Source organism: Pipistrellus kuhlii, unplaced genomic scaffold (assembly GCF_014108245.1).
Source record: "Pipistrellus kuhlii isolate mPipKuh1 unplaced genomic scaffold, mPipKuh1.p scaffold_m20_p_1, whole genome shotgun sequence".
Classification (NCBI taxonomy): Eukaryota; Metazoa; Chordata; class Mammalia; order Chiroptera; family Vespertilionidae; genus Pipistrellus; species Pipistrellus kuhlii.
This window is the reverse complement of record NW_023425404.1, coordinates 171,719,529-171,737,569: the sequence shown is the minus strand read 5'-3', so window position 1 is coordinate 171,737,569 and position 18,041 is coordinate 171,719,529. Positions and strand designations below refer to the sequence as shown.

Here is an 18,041-nt window from a genome sequence, read left to right as displayed (position 1 = left end):
AGAAGGGAGCTTTCACGTGTTCTCACCACACAGAAAAGAATGAAAATGGTATGTGAAGTGATGGATGTGTCAATTACTTGGCTGTGGTGATCATTTCTCAGGGTATAGACATATATCAAAACATCAGGATTTTATACCTTAAATAGATACCATTCTCATGTGTCAGTTATACCTTAATAAAGCTGAACTTTTAAAAAAATCAACCACTAAAGCAATGACAGGAAACAGTAATGTCAAACAGTATGACTAAAAGCCCAGAATAACACTGTCACAGAACATGCCAGCTCACCTGAAATGGATATTTATTCTGACAGGGAATGACACCGTCATCATTCTTCACTACTTCCACACACTTTATTTTTGAAACATCAATAAATCCCTTTCTGTATTTTTTCTGTGGAAAGAAAGAAAAAATAAAGAACTATTACAATCATAAGATATAAGAAAACATGACTCATGGTAGCATTTGCTAATGAAATCACTGACTCAATATATTATAATTTTAAAAAATTATTCAAAACACTAACACTGTGAGGACTATCATCAAACTAATTAAATCCTTTAATTCCTAAAGATGAAATGGTTCTGCCTTGCCCCCCCAAAACCTCTGGAACAGAACAACGGACTCCCTCTCATGGTTGCCTTCCCGTCTCAGACACGCATCTTAACTTCTTCAACTTCTTTTTTTTATTATTCTTTATCGTTGAAAGTTTTATATATGTCTCCTTTTTCTCACATCGACCTCTCCCCGCCCACTCCCGCACTCCTTCTTCAACTTCCTGAAGAGAGCCCCCAAAAGATAGCATCAATGACAGAACCAAACGCTAGCCAGGTACCTCTCCCCTCCAGCACACCGAGCCAGGAGGGCACAGGGTGGCCTCGGCACGTCCATGTGAAGCCTCTGCTCAGACTCGGACTGAAGGCTCCACTTTCTCCCCTATCGTCCCCTCCTCTCCCCCCCCCCCCCCCGTACCCCTCACTGCAAATCTCCCTGCAGCAAACACCTGATGGCATACCAAGACAGCCCTCCCCCCCAAAAATCACTCATACCCATAGAGATTTCTCACATGAGTAAGCTCAGATTTGACAATTCATTCCAGGAAAAAACCCAAAGGAGTACAAAGTACGTGCGAAGATAACTTGACATATTGTACATTAAAAATATTGCAAATACAACGTAGAAATAAAGAATGTTCGCTGAATAATATTAACTGATACATGCCACAGATAAACCTGTATAAAGACTAAGGCTACTTAGGGGACGGGATGGGGGGATAGATATACAGAATAGAAGAAGAAATATAATAGACAAATGAAGAGTGTAGTATGGGGGGGGGGGGGGGAATCTCAGTCATTCCCTGGCCCCAGTCATACAAAATTGCTTCATCTAATACTTGGAAATGTCCCTCTGGCCCCAATCTGTGGGCCCCCTGCCCGCTCCCAGGAACCTGCTCAGCACCCTCACTGTCACCAAAGGACTTTCAGACCTGCCAACTGTCCCAGCCACCAGCTCCCATTGGACTAGACTGCTCTGGGGGTCATTTCACCAGTACTTCCCCCTGCGTTGCCCTCCCTCCCGCTTCTTTTTCTGGCTCCCTCCCCTCCTCCCCTCCTCTGAACTCCTCCCCACTACTCCCTCCACCCCCCACCTCACTAACCCCACACACATCCCTTGACATTTTTGCAGCCCCTATTCATGCCTTTCCCTGTTCCCGCATGCCGGGCTGCAGAAGGTCCAAAGACAACACTGTCTCCTTGACGCTTGGCCAGACCTCCACGGCTACCTCTCGGTTCTTCCGTAGCATCTCCAGCAGAGAGACCTGGTTCTCCATGGAACCACGGTCTCATCGGAACACAGACCCTTCCCATTCCCCTGCTCACAACCGCCCAGGACTTTACGGAGAAGAGAGCCTCCATCCCACAGGCACACCCCCAGCCCCCTCTCCTGCAGGTCAGCCACATTTTAAGGTTTCCCCTTTCCTCTTTCATCCTGTGTCTAAGAGAAGATTAATAGGATACAACAGTTAAGATGCTGTAGGTTAGGGGTGTCGAACTCAATCAGAAAAGGGGCCAAAATCTAAAATCCAGCCTAAATCGCGGGCCGAATGGTTTACTGAACAGTCATAAACTGTCATTGTGATGGAAACGCAGCGGAGAGCAGTGATGACAGCGCGGTGCGGGCCACATTGCAAGGCCTGGCGGGACGGATTTGGTCCGCGGGCCTTGTGTTTGACACATGTGCTGTAGGTGGTACTTCGCAGAAGACGTTTCACTTTAGTGCTCACAAATCCCCCTCCTCTCACAGATGAGGGACCTGCTGCTCAGACTATGGACTCACATTGCCCAGCTGACCCCAGCGCCACCCAGACCCTGGGAGGTCCAGCTGCAAGCAGGTGACAGGATTGGTGGAGACACGTCCCCTAGAGGGCAGCAAGGCTCCTGGGCATGGACTGAGCCGTCACCAGGAGAGGGAGAGGGACACTCTCCTCCCCAGCCATGCTCTTCCAACCATGGCCTTCTCCTGCCAGAGCCTCCTTCTCTCCCAGCCACACCGAGGGCCCTTCTTTGGGCCCCGCCACGGCCGAACGCTTCTCTTCCCTTCCTGCAAAGACATGTGCTCGCACCCCCAGCCTTTCATTTCCTTCCCGCCCACTCCTCCTTCACCACGTGCAACCTGCCTCCCCCACGCACCCCCACCCCGTCACCACAGCCGGCTAAAGCGGTTCTCAACAACATCACGTGCACAAACCCAACCTCGGTGGTCATCATCAGCTCACACCTTCCTGAGACATCGGGGCATGCCGATTCCCTTCGCCTTAGTGGTCCTGACGTGGGGGCCTCTGTTTTCCCTTCTCACCCTCCCCTCAGTCTCCACAGGACACACCTAGTCCAGATCGGGGAAGCACACGTCCTACGCGGAGAGTCCAACTACTGTGTCGTGTGCTCCTTCCTCAGAGCCACTCTGGGAAGTCAGACCCAGAGGGAACACACTAAAATTCCGCAACTGTCCCATCTCTACCTCTGAGTCAAAAAAACAGTATTTATTAAAAGTAGGTTTACAGTCGTGAGCATGCGAAACACGGAGTTTACCCTTGTATTATTATGGTATTATTTTCCACACAAACAACTGTAAACCTATTTTTGCCTGAGCCTGTAAAATGCAGTGAGTACTGTACATTAGAAAGATGCTAAGAGAATACAGAGGAACTCTGGCTTACATGACAATTTAGGCAGAGAAATCCTGATGTATGATGGGGGCGGGGGTGGATGAACAGCACACGTGAAGAAAAACATACTTCAGAATGACCTCAGTTGCCTCTTCTGTAAAATGGAAATTATAATAGTACCTACCTCATCGATACTATTGCAGAGCTGTGAGAATTAAATGAGTATTTGCAAAGTGCTTAGAAGAGTGTCTGACCTGTAGTATAGTATCTGTGTTTGCTACATAAAATAAATAGCCAATTGCTTTGACGGCTGATGCACAGTTGCATGCAGCGGGATGGTGCTCGATTGGGGTCAGCTCATAAGGAACCCGCAGCCCCGTGCTGAGAGGTCTGGCCCAGCATGGCCACCCCACCCCGTCCCTGGGGCTGGCACCTGTCAGCGGGCAGAAGGAAGTGCCAGAGCCCCACCCTCGTGTGAACGCGTCACACATCACTGCAGAAGCCTCAGAAAACACTGACAGCAACAGAGGGCCAAATGACCCTTCACCCCCAACCCCGGAGGACATCGCTGCTGGCATCACCGACTTTTCCAGACTTTGCTCTGGGATCCTGGACCACCCGCCAGCTCCCGCAGCCCTGGAGCCTCAGGCTACGTACGCTCTGCTTCCAGGACACCCATCTCCACCCACCGCCTGCCCCCGAGACTAAAGGCAGCTGTTAGACGCAGTCCATCGATACAGAAAAGGGGGTGACTTCTATAGTGAGTTTACTTACACCCCCTAAGTCCATGTTCTGTGATATAGAATTATGTTGCTGTGCTAGTATTTGGGCTTATGGATGCAAATACCTTGCTATGAAGTTGGAGGATAAATGTTCAAATTCAGGTTGCTCCTTCCTGATGTTATCCATCCACCAGCAAGCACCGATGAGACACCCAGCACCGCGGCTTCCGAGCTCTGGAAGGGATGCGGGTCTCCTCTGGAGGGGTTCACAGGAGCGTGGCGGATGGAGAAATTGGGGGGATGATCCGGCATCGAGTAATGATGAAGCCAGGGAGCACGTGGCGGCTGGGGAGGGGCAGTGGCTGGGCCAGGAGAGGCTGGAGTCGTTTCGGGGAGGAAGTGATATTGGGATTTGGTTTTTAAAGGATAAGTAGGACAGTTTCCTGTGGAGAACGTAAAGAAGAGTTCCAAGCCGAGAGGAGAGAGGGATGGGGGGAAGCGTTGATTTAGAGAACGGAAAGAAATTCATTATGACTGAGGTTCAGAGTGGTGCAGGGGAACTGCAGGAAATGACACCAAAAAGGCTGAGACCGCCCTAACCGGTTTGGCTCAGTGGACAGAGCGGCAGCCTACACACTCAAGGGTCCCAGGTTCGATTCCGGTCAAGATCATGTACCTTGGTTGCGGGCACATCCTCAGTAGAGAGTGTGCAGGAGGCAGCTGGTCCATGTTTCTCTCTCATTGATGTTTCTATCTTTCTATCCCTCTCCCTTTCTCTCTGTAAAAAAATCAATAAAATATATTTTTTTTTAAAAATAAAAAGGCTGAGACCAAGTTAGAAAAATGCTTATATGCCAGACTAAGGAGTTTGGTTTATTCTTAGTGGATCTAAGCAGGGAGTGAGGAATGCTGAACTGAGGTTTGTTTTAAAAAAGATATTAATGGCGTGTGAGGAACGGGTGCAGACAGGTGGCTAGCTGGGAGACTGCTACAGGAGTCCAGGTGAGGACCTGGCTGGCCCAGCTCAGTGGTTGAGGTCCATCCTATGAACCAGGGGGTCACGGTTCGATTCCCAGTCGGGGTACATGACCAGGCTGTGGGCTCAATCCCCAGTGTGGGGCGTGCAGGAGGCAGTTGACCAATGATTCCTCCTTATTGGTGATTGTTTCTATCTCTCTCTCCTTCCTTCCTCTCTGAAATCAATTAAAAAAAATTTTTTTAAGAGTTCAGGTTAGGGATAGTGAGGTTGTGAGCCCAATAAGTAAGGTGGGAGAAGCAGGGATGCCAGAATATTAGGAGGCAGAGTCCACATGACTTTGTGGTTAGTTAGAGCTGGGGATTCAGAGGGGAGAAGCAGTTGGGGAGCCTCGGGGACTTTGAGTTTGAGTGCCGCAGACAGATACCAGACTCCTGAGGGAGGATCAGGTTTGAAGGCAAGGCTGGGAATGCTGGTGGAGCTGACTATTGGACACCAGGTGGATATGTTTGCAGGGAGCTGCTCAAACTCAGACGTGCTCAGCACTATCTTTATACAGTTCAAGAGGATTCTGCTTTTCATAAGACATTACAGTATAGTTAGTAGTACGTGATTCCAGACACACCTCGGGGTAACTCTGAGAGGTTAGGCGGGAGCGAGGAAGAAAAGGGTGGAAAATTTAAGAAACCCATCCTAGGAAACTCCGAGTTAACAGAAAAGCCACATACACCCCAAACACCTTGCTTCTTCACACCTGGCCCTCACACTCTGGTTAAGCAGTTAATTCCGAGAAAGGACACACAGCACAGTTTATCTCCACTTCTTTTCAGAATTCTTCCGAGGAGAAAATTACTTCATGATGATTGATATGTGCTATATATTATTGTTAACATTGCGGCTCAAGAAGAAATATTCAAGATCATTGCTCTTTTCACGTGAAGTTTTCCTTCTATCTCTATAGCCTTCACCCTGCCCACTGGGCTAAAAGTCCCAATGAAGCTGAGACCTCCTCTTACTCATCTTGGAATCCTCCGAGCTGAGAAGGCTGCCTGGCATTCAGTAGACGTATATTAAGCAGTATGTTGAGCCGGTCTGCAAAGAAGTATGAGTGACACTCTGAGTGTGTGCGCACATGAGTGCGCATACACACACACACACACACACACACACACACACACACATATATATATATATATATATATATATATATATATATATATATATCCCCACAAGTATCCAGGGCCAGCCCCAGGTAAATTTGAGAAGTCAGCTGTTAATTTGTTAATTTTCAGGATACCCTCATGTCCACCTTCCATATTCTTCCCTCAGGATACCCACTCTGCACAGTGAAAGATACACCAGAATTTTCCTATATACTGCAAATGATCCTCCCTTTTCCCGTCATAACTTTTATTCCTAACGTGCAATCCCCAGCTGCCTGCCTCAGGAGAAACGTGCTGCATGCACCCTCTGCACTGTAAGAGGACCTCAGCAGGGAGCACGACATTGGAGACAGGCAGACCCTGACTCCAGCCTCCGCTTTGCCACTCGGAAGTCCCCGGCGGAGGGCAAGCTGTCTCCTCTCAGGTCCTTCTCTATAGAATAGGATAATACTGCTCACGTGGTTAAGCTTTTAACAGGACTAAAGATACACGTGTGTAGGTGCTCAGCACGGTGTCTGGCCTGGGAAAGTCACTCCCTGAATGGCAACATTTACTATTAATCAGTTTTCACAACAACTCCGAGAAGTTGTTAGGAAGGAGCAGTTATGAGGTTGGCTAAGAGGCTGAGCCAGATTTGAACCCAGATCTCTCAACACTATGGAAGCCTTGACCTGACTCCAGGTCTCGAAAGCTGGAATATTTTTGGATGTTTATTGTAAAAAAGAAAATTATTGTGTGTCAAAACCTAACAGATATAAAGCACTCCCTATGAACTCGGCACTATCTCTACATGTGGATAACTCAGTGACTCCTCATTGCCACCCATTTAACAGATAAAAAAATCAGAACTGAGAGAATTAACTTGCCAAAAGTCATAATAAGACCAAAAAAGGTGACAATAAACCAAGATTTGACCTCTAATCCCAACCCTGAACTCTTAAGTGCCCCATATACCTTGATACCATTTTACTAAGTACAAACATAAACTCAGTGGAAATTTCCTGTACTTATAGCTCTTAACAACTACAAGACCAAAGCAAGTTCACAAATTAAATACAATGAAGCTAATACAATAAATAAGATTTAAATTAACCCCATTTCTTGATGAGACGGATGGGAGGGCTGTTTGCTGGAACTGAAACCCTCTCCCAAAGCCAGTTCTTCTGGTGTCCACATGCCCTGTGATGCCCTCTTCTGCCCTTCCAATTCCAGCCACGGAACCTCTGCTTGCACACACCCTGCCATCCTATCATCAGGCCTCCACTTGGCACCATTAGATTGTTTTGAAAACAGACCACAAACACAGCCCCAACGATGGCTGCTGGCAGGGCAGAGTTTAGAGACAAGGGACCCTCCAAAGAATACAGACAAAACACATGTTACATACAATAATATATCAATAAAATTCCTAGAACTTGCCATCCTTGGCAGATGGGTAGCACCAACACCTACAAGATGATCCCTTCATTCAGCCACATTCACCAAAGATTGAGCCTGGCTTCCTTCTACCTTCAGCCAGGCCTGGAAACCAAAGGATCACGGTGGAGATTTTTTAAAAGTGCAAAATTTCTTAATCTTAAGGATTTTCCAAGGAGACATTTGTTAAGGTTAAAGAGAGGAATGATGATATGGACAATAAAAGTTCAGACAGGTCAATACAGCTAAGGAGCTCCAATCAACTCTTGAAAAAGAAAGATGACACATTCTACACTAAAAATTGCAAATGAGCCAAAAAGCCATTCTGTGCATGAGGGCAGCTCTTCCCATTCCACTCAGAACAGAGTGAAAAAAAACAGACCTCAAGGGCAGCAGGACACATCAACCAAAACCTCAGGAGGGATTTTGCCTTTTTCCTGTGGCTATTAGAAATAATTTTAATGGAGAGCTTCCTGGTATCAAGAGAAGTAGAATCAATAAAATATAAAGTCATTTCCAACTTGATGGTTCTATAATCAAATGTCTTCTCTTTACCAATGACTAAATTCTGGTGAAAAATAAAAGAAAGCAAAAAAATGAAAACCTGACATCCTAATATTTTTTTCTCCCTTTAACCAGCTCATAATCATAATTACTGACATAAGAACTTCACATTTATCTACATTAAGAAGCCAGTAGTTATAGACATGGTCATGAAGATTTATGAAAACGATGATTTTTAGTGTAATACCCAGAATAAAAACAGGATGTTGAAAAATCTCTATAAATTTATAAGGAATCAAAAGACAAAAAATTCCATTTCCGGAATCACAAAATAAACTTCATATTAAATTGTGCTGATATAGTTATTATGAAGTTTCTGGAGTTTGTTTGTTTTTGTCGGGGGGGGGTGTTATTTTTTACTGCATGTAAAGCTTTAGCTTTAGCTTGTTTTTTCCTGATGGTCATTCCTCTTAAGATTTTCCTATACTCTTAGCAAACTCTCTTCCCAACTCCCCAAGGGCACTTCTAAAAACTAGTACCAGGTATGTTTATGACAGTTGAAAGCAAAACATACTAACATTTAAGTATTTTAGATAAATCTAAAAGTGATTTACCTACTTTAAATTTTAAAATTAGTGAAAAATGGAATGAGTTATATAGAAATATATGTATATGGATCCCTCATAAATTTAATGTAACAGACTTCGAATTCAAGGAATTCCAGAATTAATACATTCAATCCAAAGATTACAAATGCTTTGGAGCAGCGAGGGTGCCAAGGATCTGAGACAGCCACGTTTTCCTCTTCTTCCTCAGTGCCCAGGTGGGCTGCGTTTTTCCATTCATTCAGGCCAGGCCACAGGACTGAGCCACAGTCAAGGGAGTGGAGATGGAAGTGATGAAACTCCACTGCCTGCCTCTAAAACTTTCCACCCATTGACCCATCTCCTCCCTTGCCTCCCAGTTGGATGTAGAAAACCCAGTGGAAGATTCCATAAGACAAAACTACAAGATGATGGACTGCTAACAGGTACAAGATTTCTATTTGGGGTGATGACTATGTTCTGAAATTGATTGCAGTGATAGTTGCATAGCTCTGTGGACATACATACTCTAAACCACTGAATTGCACAACTTAAAAGGGTGAATTGTATATGAATTTTATATATATATATATATATAAAGAGCTAGGGTCCGTAACGTCCAAAATGACCGAATAAATGACTGAATGCCAGGCTGCAGGCACAGCAGACTCGGGTGGGCAGGGACTAGTGAACAGGCTGAGCTGCTGACCTCTCAGTCCCTTCCCCCCACAGCTCCCGCAGGTGCCACGTGACCCAGCACTGGCTGCTGAGAGGGCTGTGGGCCCTGGGACACCATGGCACTGCGACAGGAGGAGGCTGTGGGCCCTGGCTGGCCAGAGTGTGGTGGAACTGTGGGTCTCAATTATCAGGGCGAGGCTGGCCTTCAAACTGGACCCTGAGAGGAGGGAGGAGGGAGTCCCATTCCTTGCAGAACTGGCTGTTGGATAGCTTGCTGTCAGCAGCCTGTCAGCCAGGAATCCCATTCATCTGCACCCTGGACCTGGTGCTCAGGCAGGCAGAGGCAATTAGGGGAAGGCAGTTAGGGGTAAGATCAGGCAGGCAGGCAGAGGCAGTTAGAGGAGGGCAGTTAGGGGTAAGATTAGGCAGGCAGGCAGAGGCAGTTAGGGGATGGCAGTTAGGGGTAAAATCAGGCAAGCAGGCAGAGGCAAGTAGGGGCAATCAGGCAGATAGGCTGAGGCAGTTAGGGGTGATCAGGCAGGCAGGCAGGCAGGTGAGTGGTTAAGAGCCAGTGGTTCCAGATTTTGAGAGGAATGTCCAACTGCTGGTTTAGGCCCAATCCAAGGGATTGAACCTAAACCGGCAGTCAGACATCCCCCAAGGGGTCCCCAAGTGGAGAGGGTGCAAGCTGGGCTGAGGAGAAAATCTAGTATATCAATAAAGCAGTTTATATAACAACAACAAAAACAATACAATGGTACCACTAGATCACATGTGTCAAACACAAGGCCCGCGGGCCAAATCCATCCCGCCAGGCCTTGCAATGTGGCCCGCACCGCACTGTCATCACTGCACTCCGCTGCGTTTCCATCACAATGACAGTTTATGACTGTTCAGTAAACCATTCGGCCCGAGATTTAGGCTGGATTTTAGATTTTGGCCCCTTCTCTGATTGAGTTCGACACCCCTACACTAGATGGAAGGAGCCTGGATCCCTGAGTCTCCATGTGGAAGGTAGTTAAATATAAGAAATAAACTTTCTATTGTGTAAACTTGTTGGGTTTGAGGGGACTGTATATTATGGTAATGAGCTACCTTGAATAAGAAGATACCATATCTCAGCTACTTGATACTTCAGACTCTGTATCCAGAAAAGGCATATGTTGAACTAAATCAGCATATGCGAAAGCATGCTATATGTTGTTAACGGAACTGGTTTCAGGTGGGATTTGAACAAACATGTACTTTTATTGTATTTAGTTTTATGGTTAGCTCTTATTAATGGTTTTTCACTTACTTAAAGAGTTTTCTTTTAATAATCAGTGTATTTTAGGAATAAATGTGAAGTTATTCAAAGGAAAACATTAAGCAAATTACATTACAATACAAATGGTATATGTCAAAATCATGGAAGTCATATGCATAAACACTGAAGTTTGGGCAATACTGGGTTAAATTATCTCTTTATATCCAAGTCTATGAGTTCTTGATTTTTTTGTCACTGTATTCCTCCACCACCTGCTCTGCCCAGTATGGTTCCCACTGCATGAGTTAATTGATTTATGTGAAGCAGGATTCGGTCCACAAGTATACATTCAGCTGGAACCCCCATGAATGTTATCCATAATGATTCTTAGCCACCTCTCTTTAGTGACAAGCATTCTGGCACAAGTCTCAGATGTCTACTTGTTCCTACCACCATCAAGTTTCAATATCAGACCTGTCAGAATGGCCAACATCAACAAATCAACAAACGACAAGTGTTGGCGAGGTTGCGGAGAAAAAGGAACCCTCGTGCACTGCTGGTGGGAATGTAGACTGGTGCAACCACTGTGGAGAACAGTGTGGGGTTTCCTCAAAAAACTGAAAATGGAACTCCCATTTGACCCAGTAATCCCACTTCTAGGAATATATCCCAAGAAACTAGAAACACCAATCAGAAAGGATATATGCACCCCTATGTTCATAGCAGCACAATCTACAATAGCCAGAATTTGGAAACAGCCTAGGTGCCCGTCAGCAGATGATTGGATCCAAAAATTATGGTACATCTACACAATGGAATACTATGCTGCCATAAAAAAGAAGGAATTCTCATCATTTGCAGCAACCTGGATGGAATTGGAGAACATCATGCTGAGTGAAATAAGCCAATCAATGAAAGAGAAACACCACATGACCTCACTCATTTATGGATAATAAAGAACATTATAAACTGATGAACCAAAAGATAGATATAGAGACAGTAAAGCAACAAGCAGACTGTCAAATTACAGTGGAGAGGGGAGGAAGATCTGGGGGAGATAAAAGATCAACCCAAGGACTTGTATACATGCATATAAGTACAACCAATGGACATAAAACTCTGGGGAGGGAGGGTATGTGTGGGAAGGAGGGAGGAGGGCCAAAAAAAATCAATAAAATATATTAAAAACAAACATTGAAATAAAAAATAAAAATTAAAAAAAATAAAAACTGTAGAAAGTTCTGGACATATATTAAAACATTCTCTATACATTTCTGTATTTTTAGTTTTCTATATAAAATATGTATTTCTTTAAAAAAAATAATAAAATAAAATAAATAAATAAATAAAAACAACTGAAAGTTGCGCATGTGCGGAGCAGGTGATATCCAGAAAAACTCTGTATCATCAGTTCAAATTTGTGGTGTACCTAAAACTTTGCTTAAAAAAACAATACACCTGTCTTTAAAAATAAAAGTGCTAAATGAAAAAAAAAAAAAAAAGTTTCAATATCAGAAAATGCAGAGAGAGAATAAATTTTTATAGCAACATTTTGTTTCTGGGGCAGACTTCTCACCTGGACACATTTCCTGCCTAGAATTGTGCATGGGAAAATGTTTTGCTGAGAAATTACTTATATGAAACTCAGTGTTGGGAGTTAGGCTCTGAATCTGGCAGCATAGGTAAGAAGGATGAGATTCTCTGGGGTAAACTTAAAAATACTAATAAGAGCATCTAAATTAACTCAGATTCAAATAATAAACATAATAATAAATAACACTTACACAGCACTGAGGGTCAGTGAGGTTACATACATTAATGCCCCATGAGGTTACATACATTAATGCATGTAAGCCTTCTAATAACACTATGCAACCCCACCTCTCCAAAATGTAAAGAGCAATCTGGAAGAGGGTCACAGTGGCAGAATGGGTTCCCCCATGGTAGACCTGCGAGAAAGGACCGCCCCGGCCTGCATCTACTACATGAAATGCCTACCCCATGCCTAGCACACTGAGCTACCCATCATGGGAGGTCACCATCTACTACCACCGTATGCATTAGCATTAGGTTTGCAAGCGCAATGCCATAGACATTCTTCATCTCTCTTAAGTACTTTCCTGCAATTTGAATATGTATGCTGACTCCGGGAGACTTGTTTCATAGAGTCGGAGATGCCAGATAACTGTTTAGCAGATTATAACCATGACTTCTCCAGTTTTTTAAACCTAATTCTACTAATTACTGTAACTAAACACTAAATTCTTGTGAAGCCAATCTGGAAAGAAACAGAAGCCCAGAGAGTCACCTTCCACACTAGATTCTGGTTAATTTGTCACCCCAGATTCACAAAGCTCTCTACCTCCCATGTCTGCTAAAATGTTCTCCCAGGTCCATTTGGCATCTTACTAAGAAACAAAACTCTCCAGGATTGCCAGCTATTGGGATGTCAGAGCCTCCTGAGCAAGAAGTGAAGAAATACGGGATACACGTCCTACCTGCAGACACGTTATAACCTAGGTAGCAAATAAGACACACCATTTTTATGCCCTCACAAGACCAAGGAGGGTTCCTGGCCAAGTTATTTTAAATTTCAGGCAAGATATAGAAGAGTAACCACAGGCAAAGCATTGTCATGGTCTGTCAGAGCTGCAGGATGCCAAACAGGCTGGTTCCATTCTGGACTGGATATTTCTGTCTTGCCTAATAGGAGGTGATTAGAAGCAGACTGGCCAATGCAAGTGACGGCAAGAGTATAAAAAAGCGACTTTAAATAGAAAGATAGAAGGTTCTAGGAAAGAAAGGTGTCAAGTCAATTAACTTTATGGAAACTTAAGTAAACAATGTACGCAACAATTGGCGAGACTGCTAGAATCTCTTTGCCCACATAAACTTTTTAAGACCTTACGGAATATGCCATAATATTTTGAGTATTGTTGGGATGTTTTAACATAACCATCAATGTTTCATATAGTTCAGAGCACAGCTTCAATGTCAGGCAGACCCGCATTTAAATGCCAGTTCTGTGGCCCCATGTAAATTCATTAACCTCTTTGTCTCCACTTCCTCGCCTCTAAAATGGGGGGACACTACAGTAAAATAACCTCTCCCCTAGACTGCTGTGAAGGATGTAAAACGCTCATAAAGCACTCAGCATAATATCTGGCCAAATGTAATCACTAAAACAAGTTATTTAGTATAATTATTTGTGCCTTTAAATATAAGAATCCTAAAATCTTTCCATATTAAACCCTTTTTCATCCACTAATAGATCCTTAGTGTTTTCAACCATGCAGTCTCTAATTTGTTATAAAACTCATCCAAAAAAAAAAGGATTTAACAGAGATCTTTTAAATATTAGTGGTTTTTACAGTTTCTTTAGGTTAATATACCAGGTTTGGGTGTGTTTTTGTTTTGTTTTGTTTCACTTTATCCTTGGAGGAATTCAATAAATATTCCAAGAACTCAAAAACTGCAGGAGTAGACAATTAAACTTGACTATAGTGCATAAAATATCACAGAACTAGAGAAATAGAATAATAGCAGAACCACTCTTTATCTTGAAACAAAGCAGTTTTTTAAATAACTATTTTTAAAAATAATTTCGTGCTATCTATCAATTACCACAGAAATGCAAGCAGAGTGCAGACCAGCAAACTACTTGGGACAATGTTTGCTGAGCATCTACTATATGCTACATAAGGTGCTAAACACAACAGATGTGAAAGTTAAAAAACACAGCTACTGTATTTACCCAAGAGAAATGAAGGCCTCTAGTCACACAAAGACATGTACAAGAATATTAATAGCAGCTTTATTTGTAATAGCTGAGAACTGGAAACAACCCAAAAGTCCATCAACGGGTGAATAGATAAAAATCTGTGGTATGGCCAGACAATGGAATTCTTCAGAGTAATAAAAAGTGAAATATTGGTGAGACAAAATGGATGTACCGTGCGTGGAATCTCATTTCTAGAAAGTCTCCCATCTCGAACAATTCGCTTCTCAACCGGAAAACCCTTTCATGTTGTTGCTTGTGTGATGAATCACGCACTCTCAGGTGACAAAGGAGAGAATGCGCAAATGTGAGTCCGTTTATCACTGTTAAAATCTCAGGATATTGTGCTGTGAATATTTGCATGGGTTATTTTTTTTTTTTTTTGCTGCTTATTGTTACAATTATTGTTACATTTTCATTTTTTACTGTACATTTCCTTTCCTTTTATTAAATTTTCATTTACATTTCAGGTCCTTTTTGTTTTTAAAGTGTTTATTTATAGGTTAAACAGTACATTAGACATGTACTTTATATAAGAAAGGTTAAAACAGGGAATCATTTGGGGGTCTGGAATAGATTAATTCAATTTACATTATTTCTAATAGGGGAAAAAATGATTCAAACAGCCTTTTGGAACCTTCTTGAATTAAATTCAAGGAACAAGATTCCACTGTATTTCAAAATACTCTGCTGGATGAAAGATGCTACAGCATTTTAAAAAGAACACATGCTATATATGTTTATTCTAGAATTCTGGTATATCTGAACTAATCTATAGTATCAATAATCAGATCAGTAATTACTTAGGGAGAGTGGGAATGAGAGAGGAGGTATGAATTACAAAGAGGTATGAGGATATGGGTATGTTATGAGGTGATGGATATGTTCATTATTTTATGGTAGTGATGGTTTCACAGCTATATACATGTCATAATTTATCAAGCAATACAATTTAATTTGATTATACCCCAATAAAGTTGAAAAAATATGCCCCTGCCCTCAGGGACCTTGAAACCTGGGAAGTGTTGGAAACTATGAAATTCTTTGCTAGAACTTTAGTGTTCTAAATCACAGACTTAAAAAAGAACAAACAACAAAAAGAGTGAAAGAGAACAATAGGTACAATGGCTAAACAAAATAACTTCAGTATATAATGGGCCAATCAATCAACTCTTTTAAATGAAGGCTCTGCCTTAGGATTTATTCCAAGTGAGAGAGAACTCATCCATTCATTTGATTCATCCAGTATTATATGAATTTCTGGTTAAAAAAATAAATTAAACATCCCCTCTTCTTCCCCCCAACTGATGCCTGATCATATCTTCTTTCTTCCTTTCTCATCCCGCCTTCTTTGAGTCAGGTATGATAAAGCTCAGTGAAGACATACCCTCCTCAGCACCAACAGCCGTGCCTGGTGTGGGTAGCCTGGCACATGGCAGGGGCCCCATGACTTTGTGAATGAGTCAAGGAATGGAAGAGGACATAAATGAATAGGAGGGGCGTTGGCTAAGCGGGGAGGAGGCCTTACTGGGGTCTACTTTCACAATATCCAGTCACAGCCATTGCTTTTTCTTGGCTACACTATTTCAGAGAAGAGCTGAGGCTGGCTTATTTGTGCCACACCAGGGGGGCACCGGCATGCCAAGAGTCTCCAGGACCTCAGAGGCCCCGCTTTCGCTGCCCTTTGTTCCACCGCCATGTCGCAATCCTCAGAGATGCTCATCACTACTGTCAGCGACCATCCTCAACCACAGAGATGGTAATCATTGGATGTCACTGCAAATCTCGACTTGTTTTCTCAAGCAGCAAAAGAGAAGAAGGAAGGCACTTTAACCTAGATTTCAGTTCTTGGGTTTGCATGGTTAACACTTACTATTGTAGTAAGTAGCACTTTGCATCTGTACTACGGATTCTGTGTGCCTGGGTCTGTGTGAGTGTGAATGTGTGTGCGTGTGCCTGTGCCTGTGCGTGAGTGTGAGTGTGAGCGTGAATGTGCGTGTCCCGAGGCTCCCCAGCGGATACTTCAGGTGCTCAAGATGCATTTGTTCTTTAATGACACTTGAGAGCTTTTTATGAAAGTGGAAACAACTACAACCACACAAACACCATCTCTTATCAAGAGGAACTTGGGTAGATACGCTTTGTAAGTTTCTGGTGGGTGAGAGCTGCGGACAGCAAGCAAAGCACAATAGAAAACTCCATTTCCGGAATGCATGGTGGGTGGCAGTGACAACTCGCAGTGCAGACACACGGTGACGAGCTCTGTGGCTAGTGTGTGTGGCACACACCTGCTGCTGCAGCACCGTACCCCTGGGCCAGTATTCCGGTCATGGTCACGTGGATTGAAGAAGGGATGCAGAGACGTGACAGCTCTGGAAGCGGAAGAGCCTGTGACCATGGCCCCACTGCCTCACCCTAGGAGGCTGAGCTAGGACTTACAGGCAGGACTGGTCTGGGCAGTAGAGAATTTGAAAGGCTCAAAGCCTCTAGGGAGTTTTACCTCCACATGGCTCACACCAGACAAGGTCCTCTACTAAGAAAAACCCCTCTCTCTGCTTATCTGATGTTAATGGGAGGCAAGTATGAATTGGAAACATGATCGATTTAAAATGGAACTGAGCTTTGCTAGGGTCCTGAAAAGGGGGTAGGGGGCATTAACCTGATCTTTTTCTTTTTTAAAAAAAATATATTTTATTAATTTTTTTTACAGAGAGGAAGAGAGAGAGATAGGGAGTTAGAAACATCGATGAGAGACAATCATCCATCAGCTGCCTCTTGCACACCCCCCACTGGGGATGTGCCCGCAACCAAGGTGCATGCCCTTGACCAGAATCGAACCTGGGACCTTTCAGTCCACAGGCCAACACTCTATCCACTGAGCCAAACCAGTTTCAGCTAACCTGATCTTTAAGTGAGCTTCTACTAAACCATACGGAAGGTTTCTCCAGTTCTCTCCGTGGTAAAGGGATCGCACTGCAGTCTGCTTTCTAAATACCTCCGCGTGTTATTCAACTGCATGTCTGAGCAGCTTCCCTGCACTGCTTGCTGCCCCAGAGGGAGCAACAACCCCTCCTAGTTTTCCAAAAAAAAAAATGTAAGTGGCTGTGCTGGGAAAGTTCCTTCTTTTGCTTCTAAGGGGGTCTTGGAGAATGAAAGGGGGAGTGAGTGGGAGAGTGAGGAGGTGGAAATGGGGACAAGGAATCATCATGAGAACACTGGCCAGAAAGAGAAAACATGTGCCTTTGATCGAAGTCTCAAGTAAGAGAAGATGAATTGGCCATCAGTTCTCCTCTCAGTAACACATTCAAAGAGAAATACACAGAATTGCCTAGTTCTGTGGATTTCTGTGGGCTCAATGGGTTCAAATCACTGCTTTTATTAGGGTTTCTATAGGAATATTCACTTTGTGTTATAATGGATCAATTTCTGGAAAACTTCTGTAGCACAACCCCACTAGTGGAAACATTCTAGGGATAAAATCATCATCATCATCATCATTATTATTATTATTATTTTGGTTAATCCTCACCCAAGGGTATTTTTAACTGTTTTCTTTTTTTTTAAGAGACGAGTGGAAGGGAGGGGGAGAGACACAGAGAGAGGAGCATCAATGTGAGAGAGACACATTGATTGGTTGCCTCCCATATGAGCCCCAAGCGGTGCTGGGGATCGAGCCTGCAACCGAGGTACATGCCCTCGACCAGAATCAACCCAAGACTCTTCAGTCCATGGCCGACACTCTATCCTCTGAGCCAAACTGGCTAGGGCTAGAGATAAAATTATTTTTAAAGCAATTTCATCCATGAT

General features: G+C 43.6%; 1 protein-coding gene across 11 annotated transcripts in view; it reads right to left on the bottom strand.

Moving 5' to 3' along the window:
• The window catches only part of TEC (tec protein tyrosine kinase), a 119,029-nt gene that overhangs the window by 38,699 nt on the left and 62,289 nt on the right, over positions 1-18,041 (bottom strand). For 8 of the 11 annotated variants that reach the window (XR_004984179.2, XM_036416902.2, XM_036416939.2 and 5 more), the window contains one exon: positions 290-394. The exons of 2 other annotated variants lie outside the window; for them this stretch is intronic. Coding sequence is in view for 7 of the 9 variants with exons in the window: in XM_036416902.2 (XP_036272795.1) it covers positions 290-394 (105 nt within the window). In the remaining 2 variants the exon portion in view is untranslated. Of the gene's footprint in view, positions 1-289; positions 395-4,014; positions 4,039-18,041 lie in introns of those variants that run through there. One more of the 11 variants, XM_045572827.1, reaches the window with a different exon arrangement.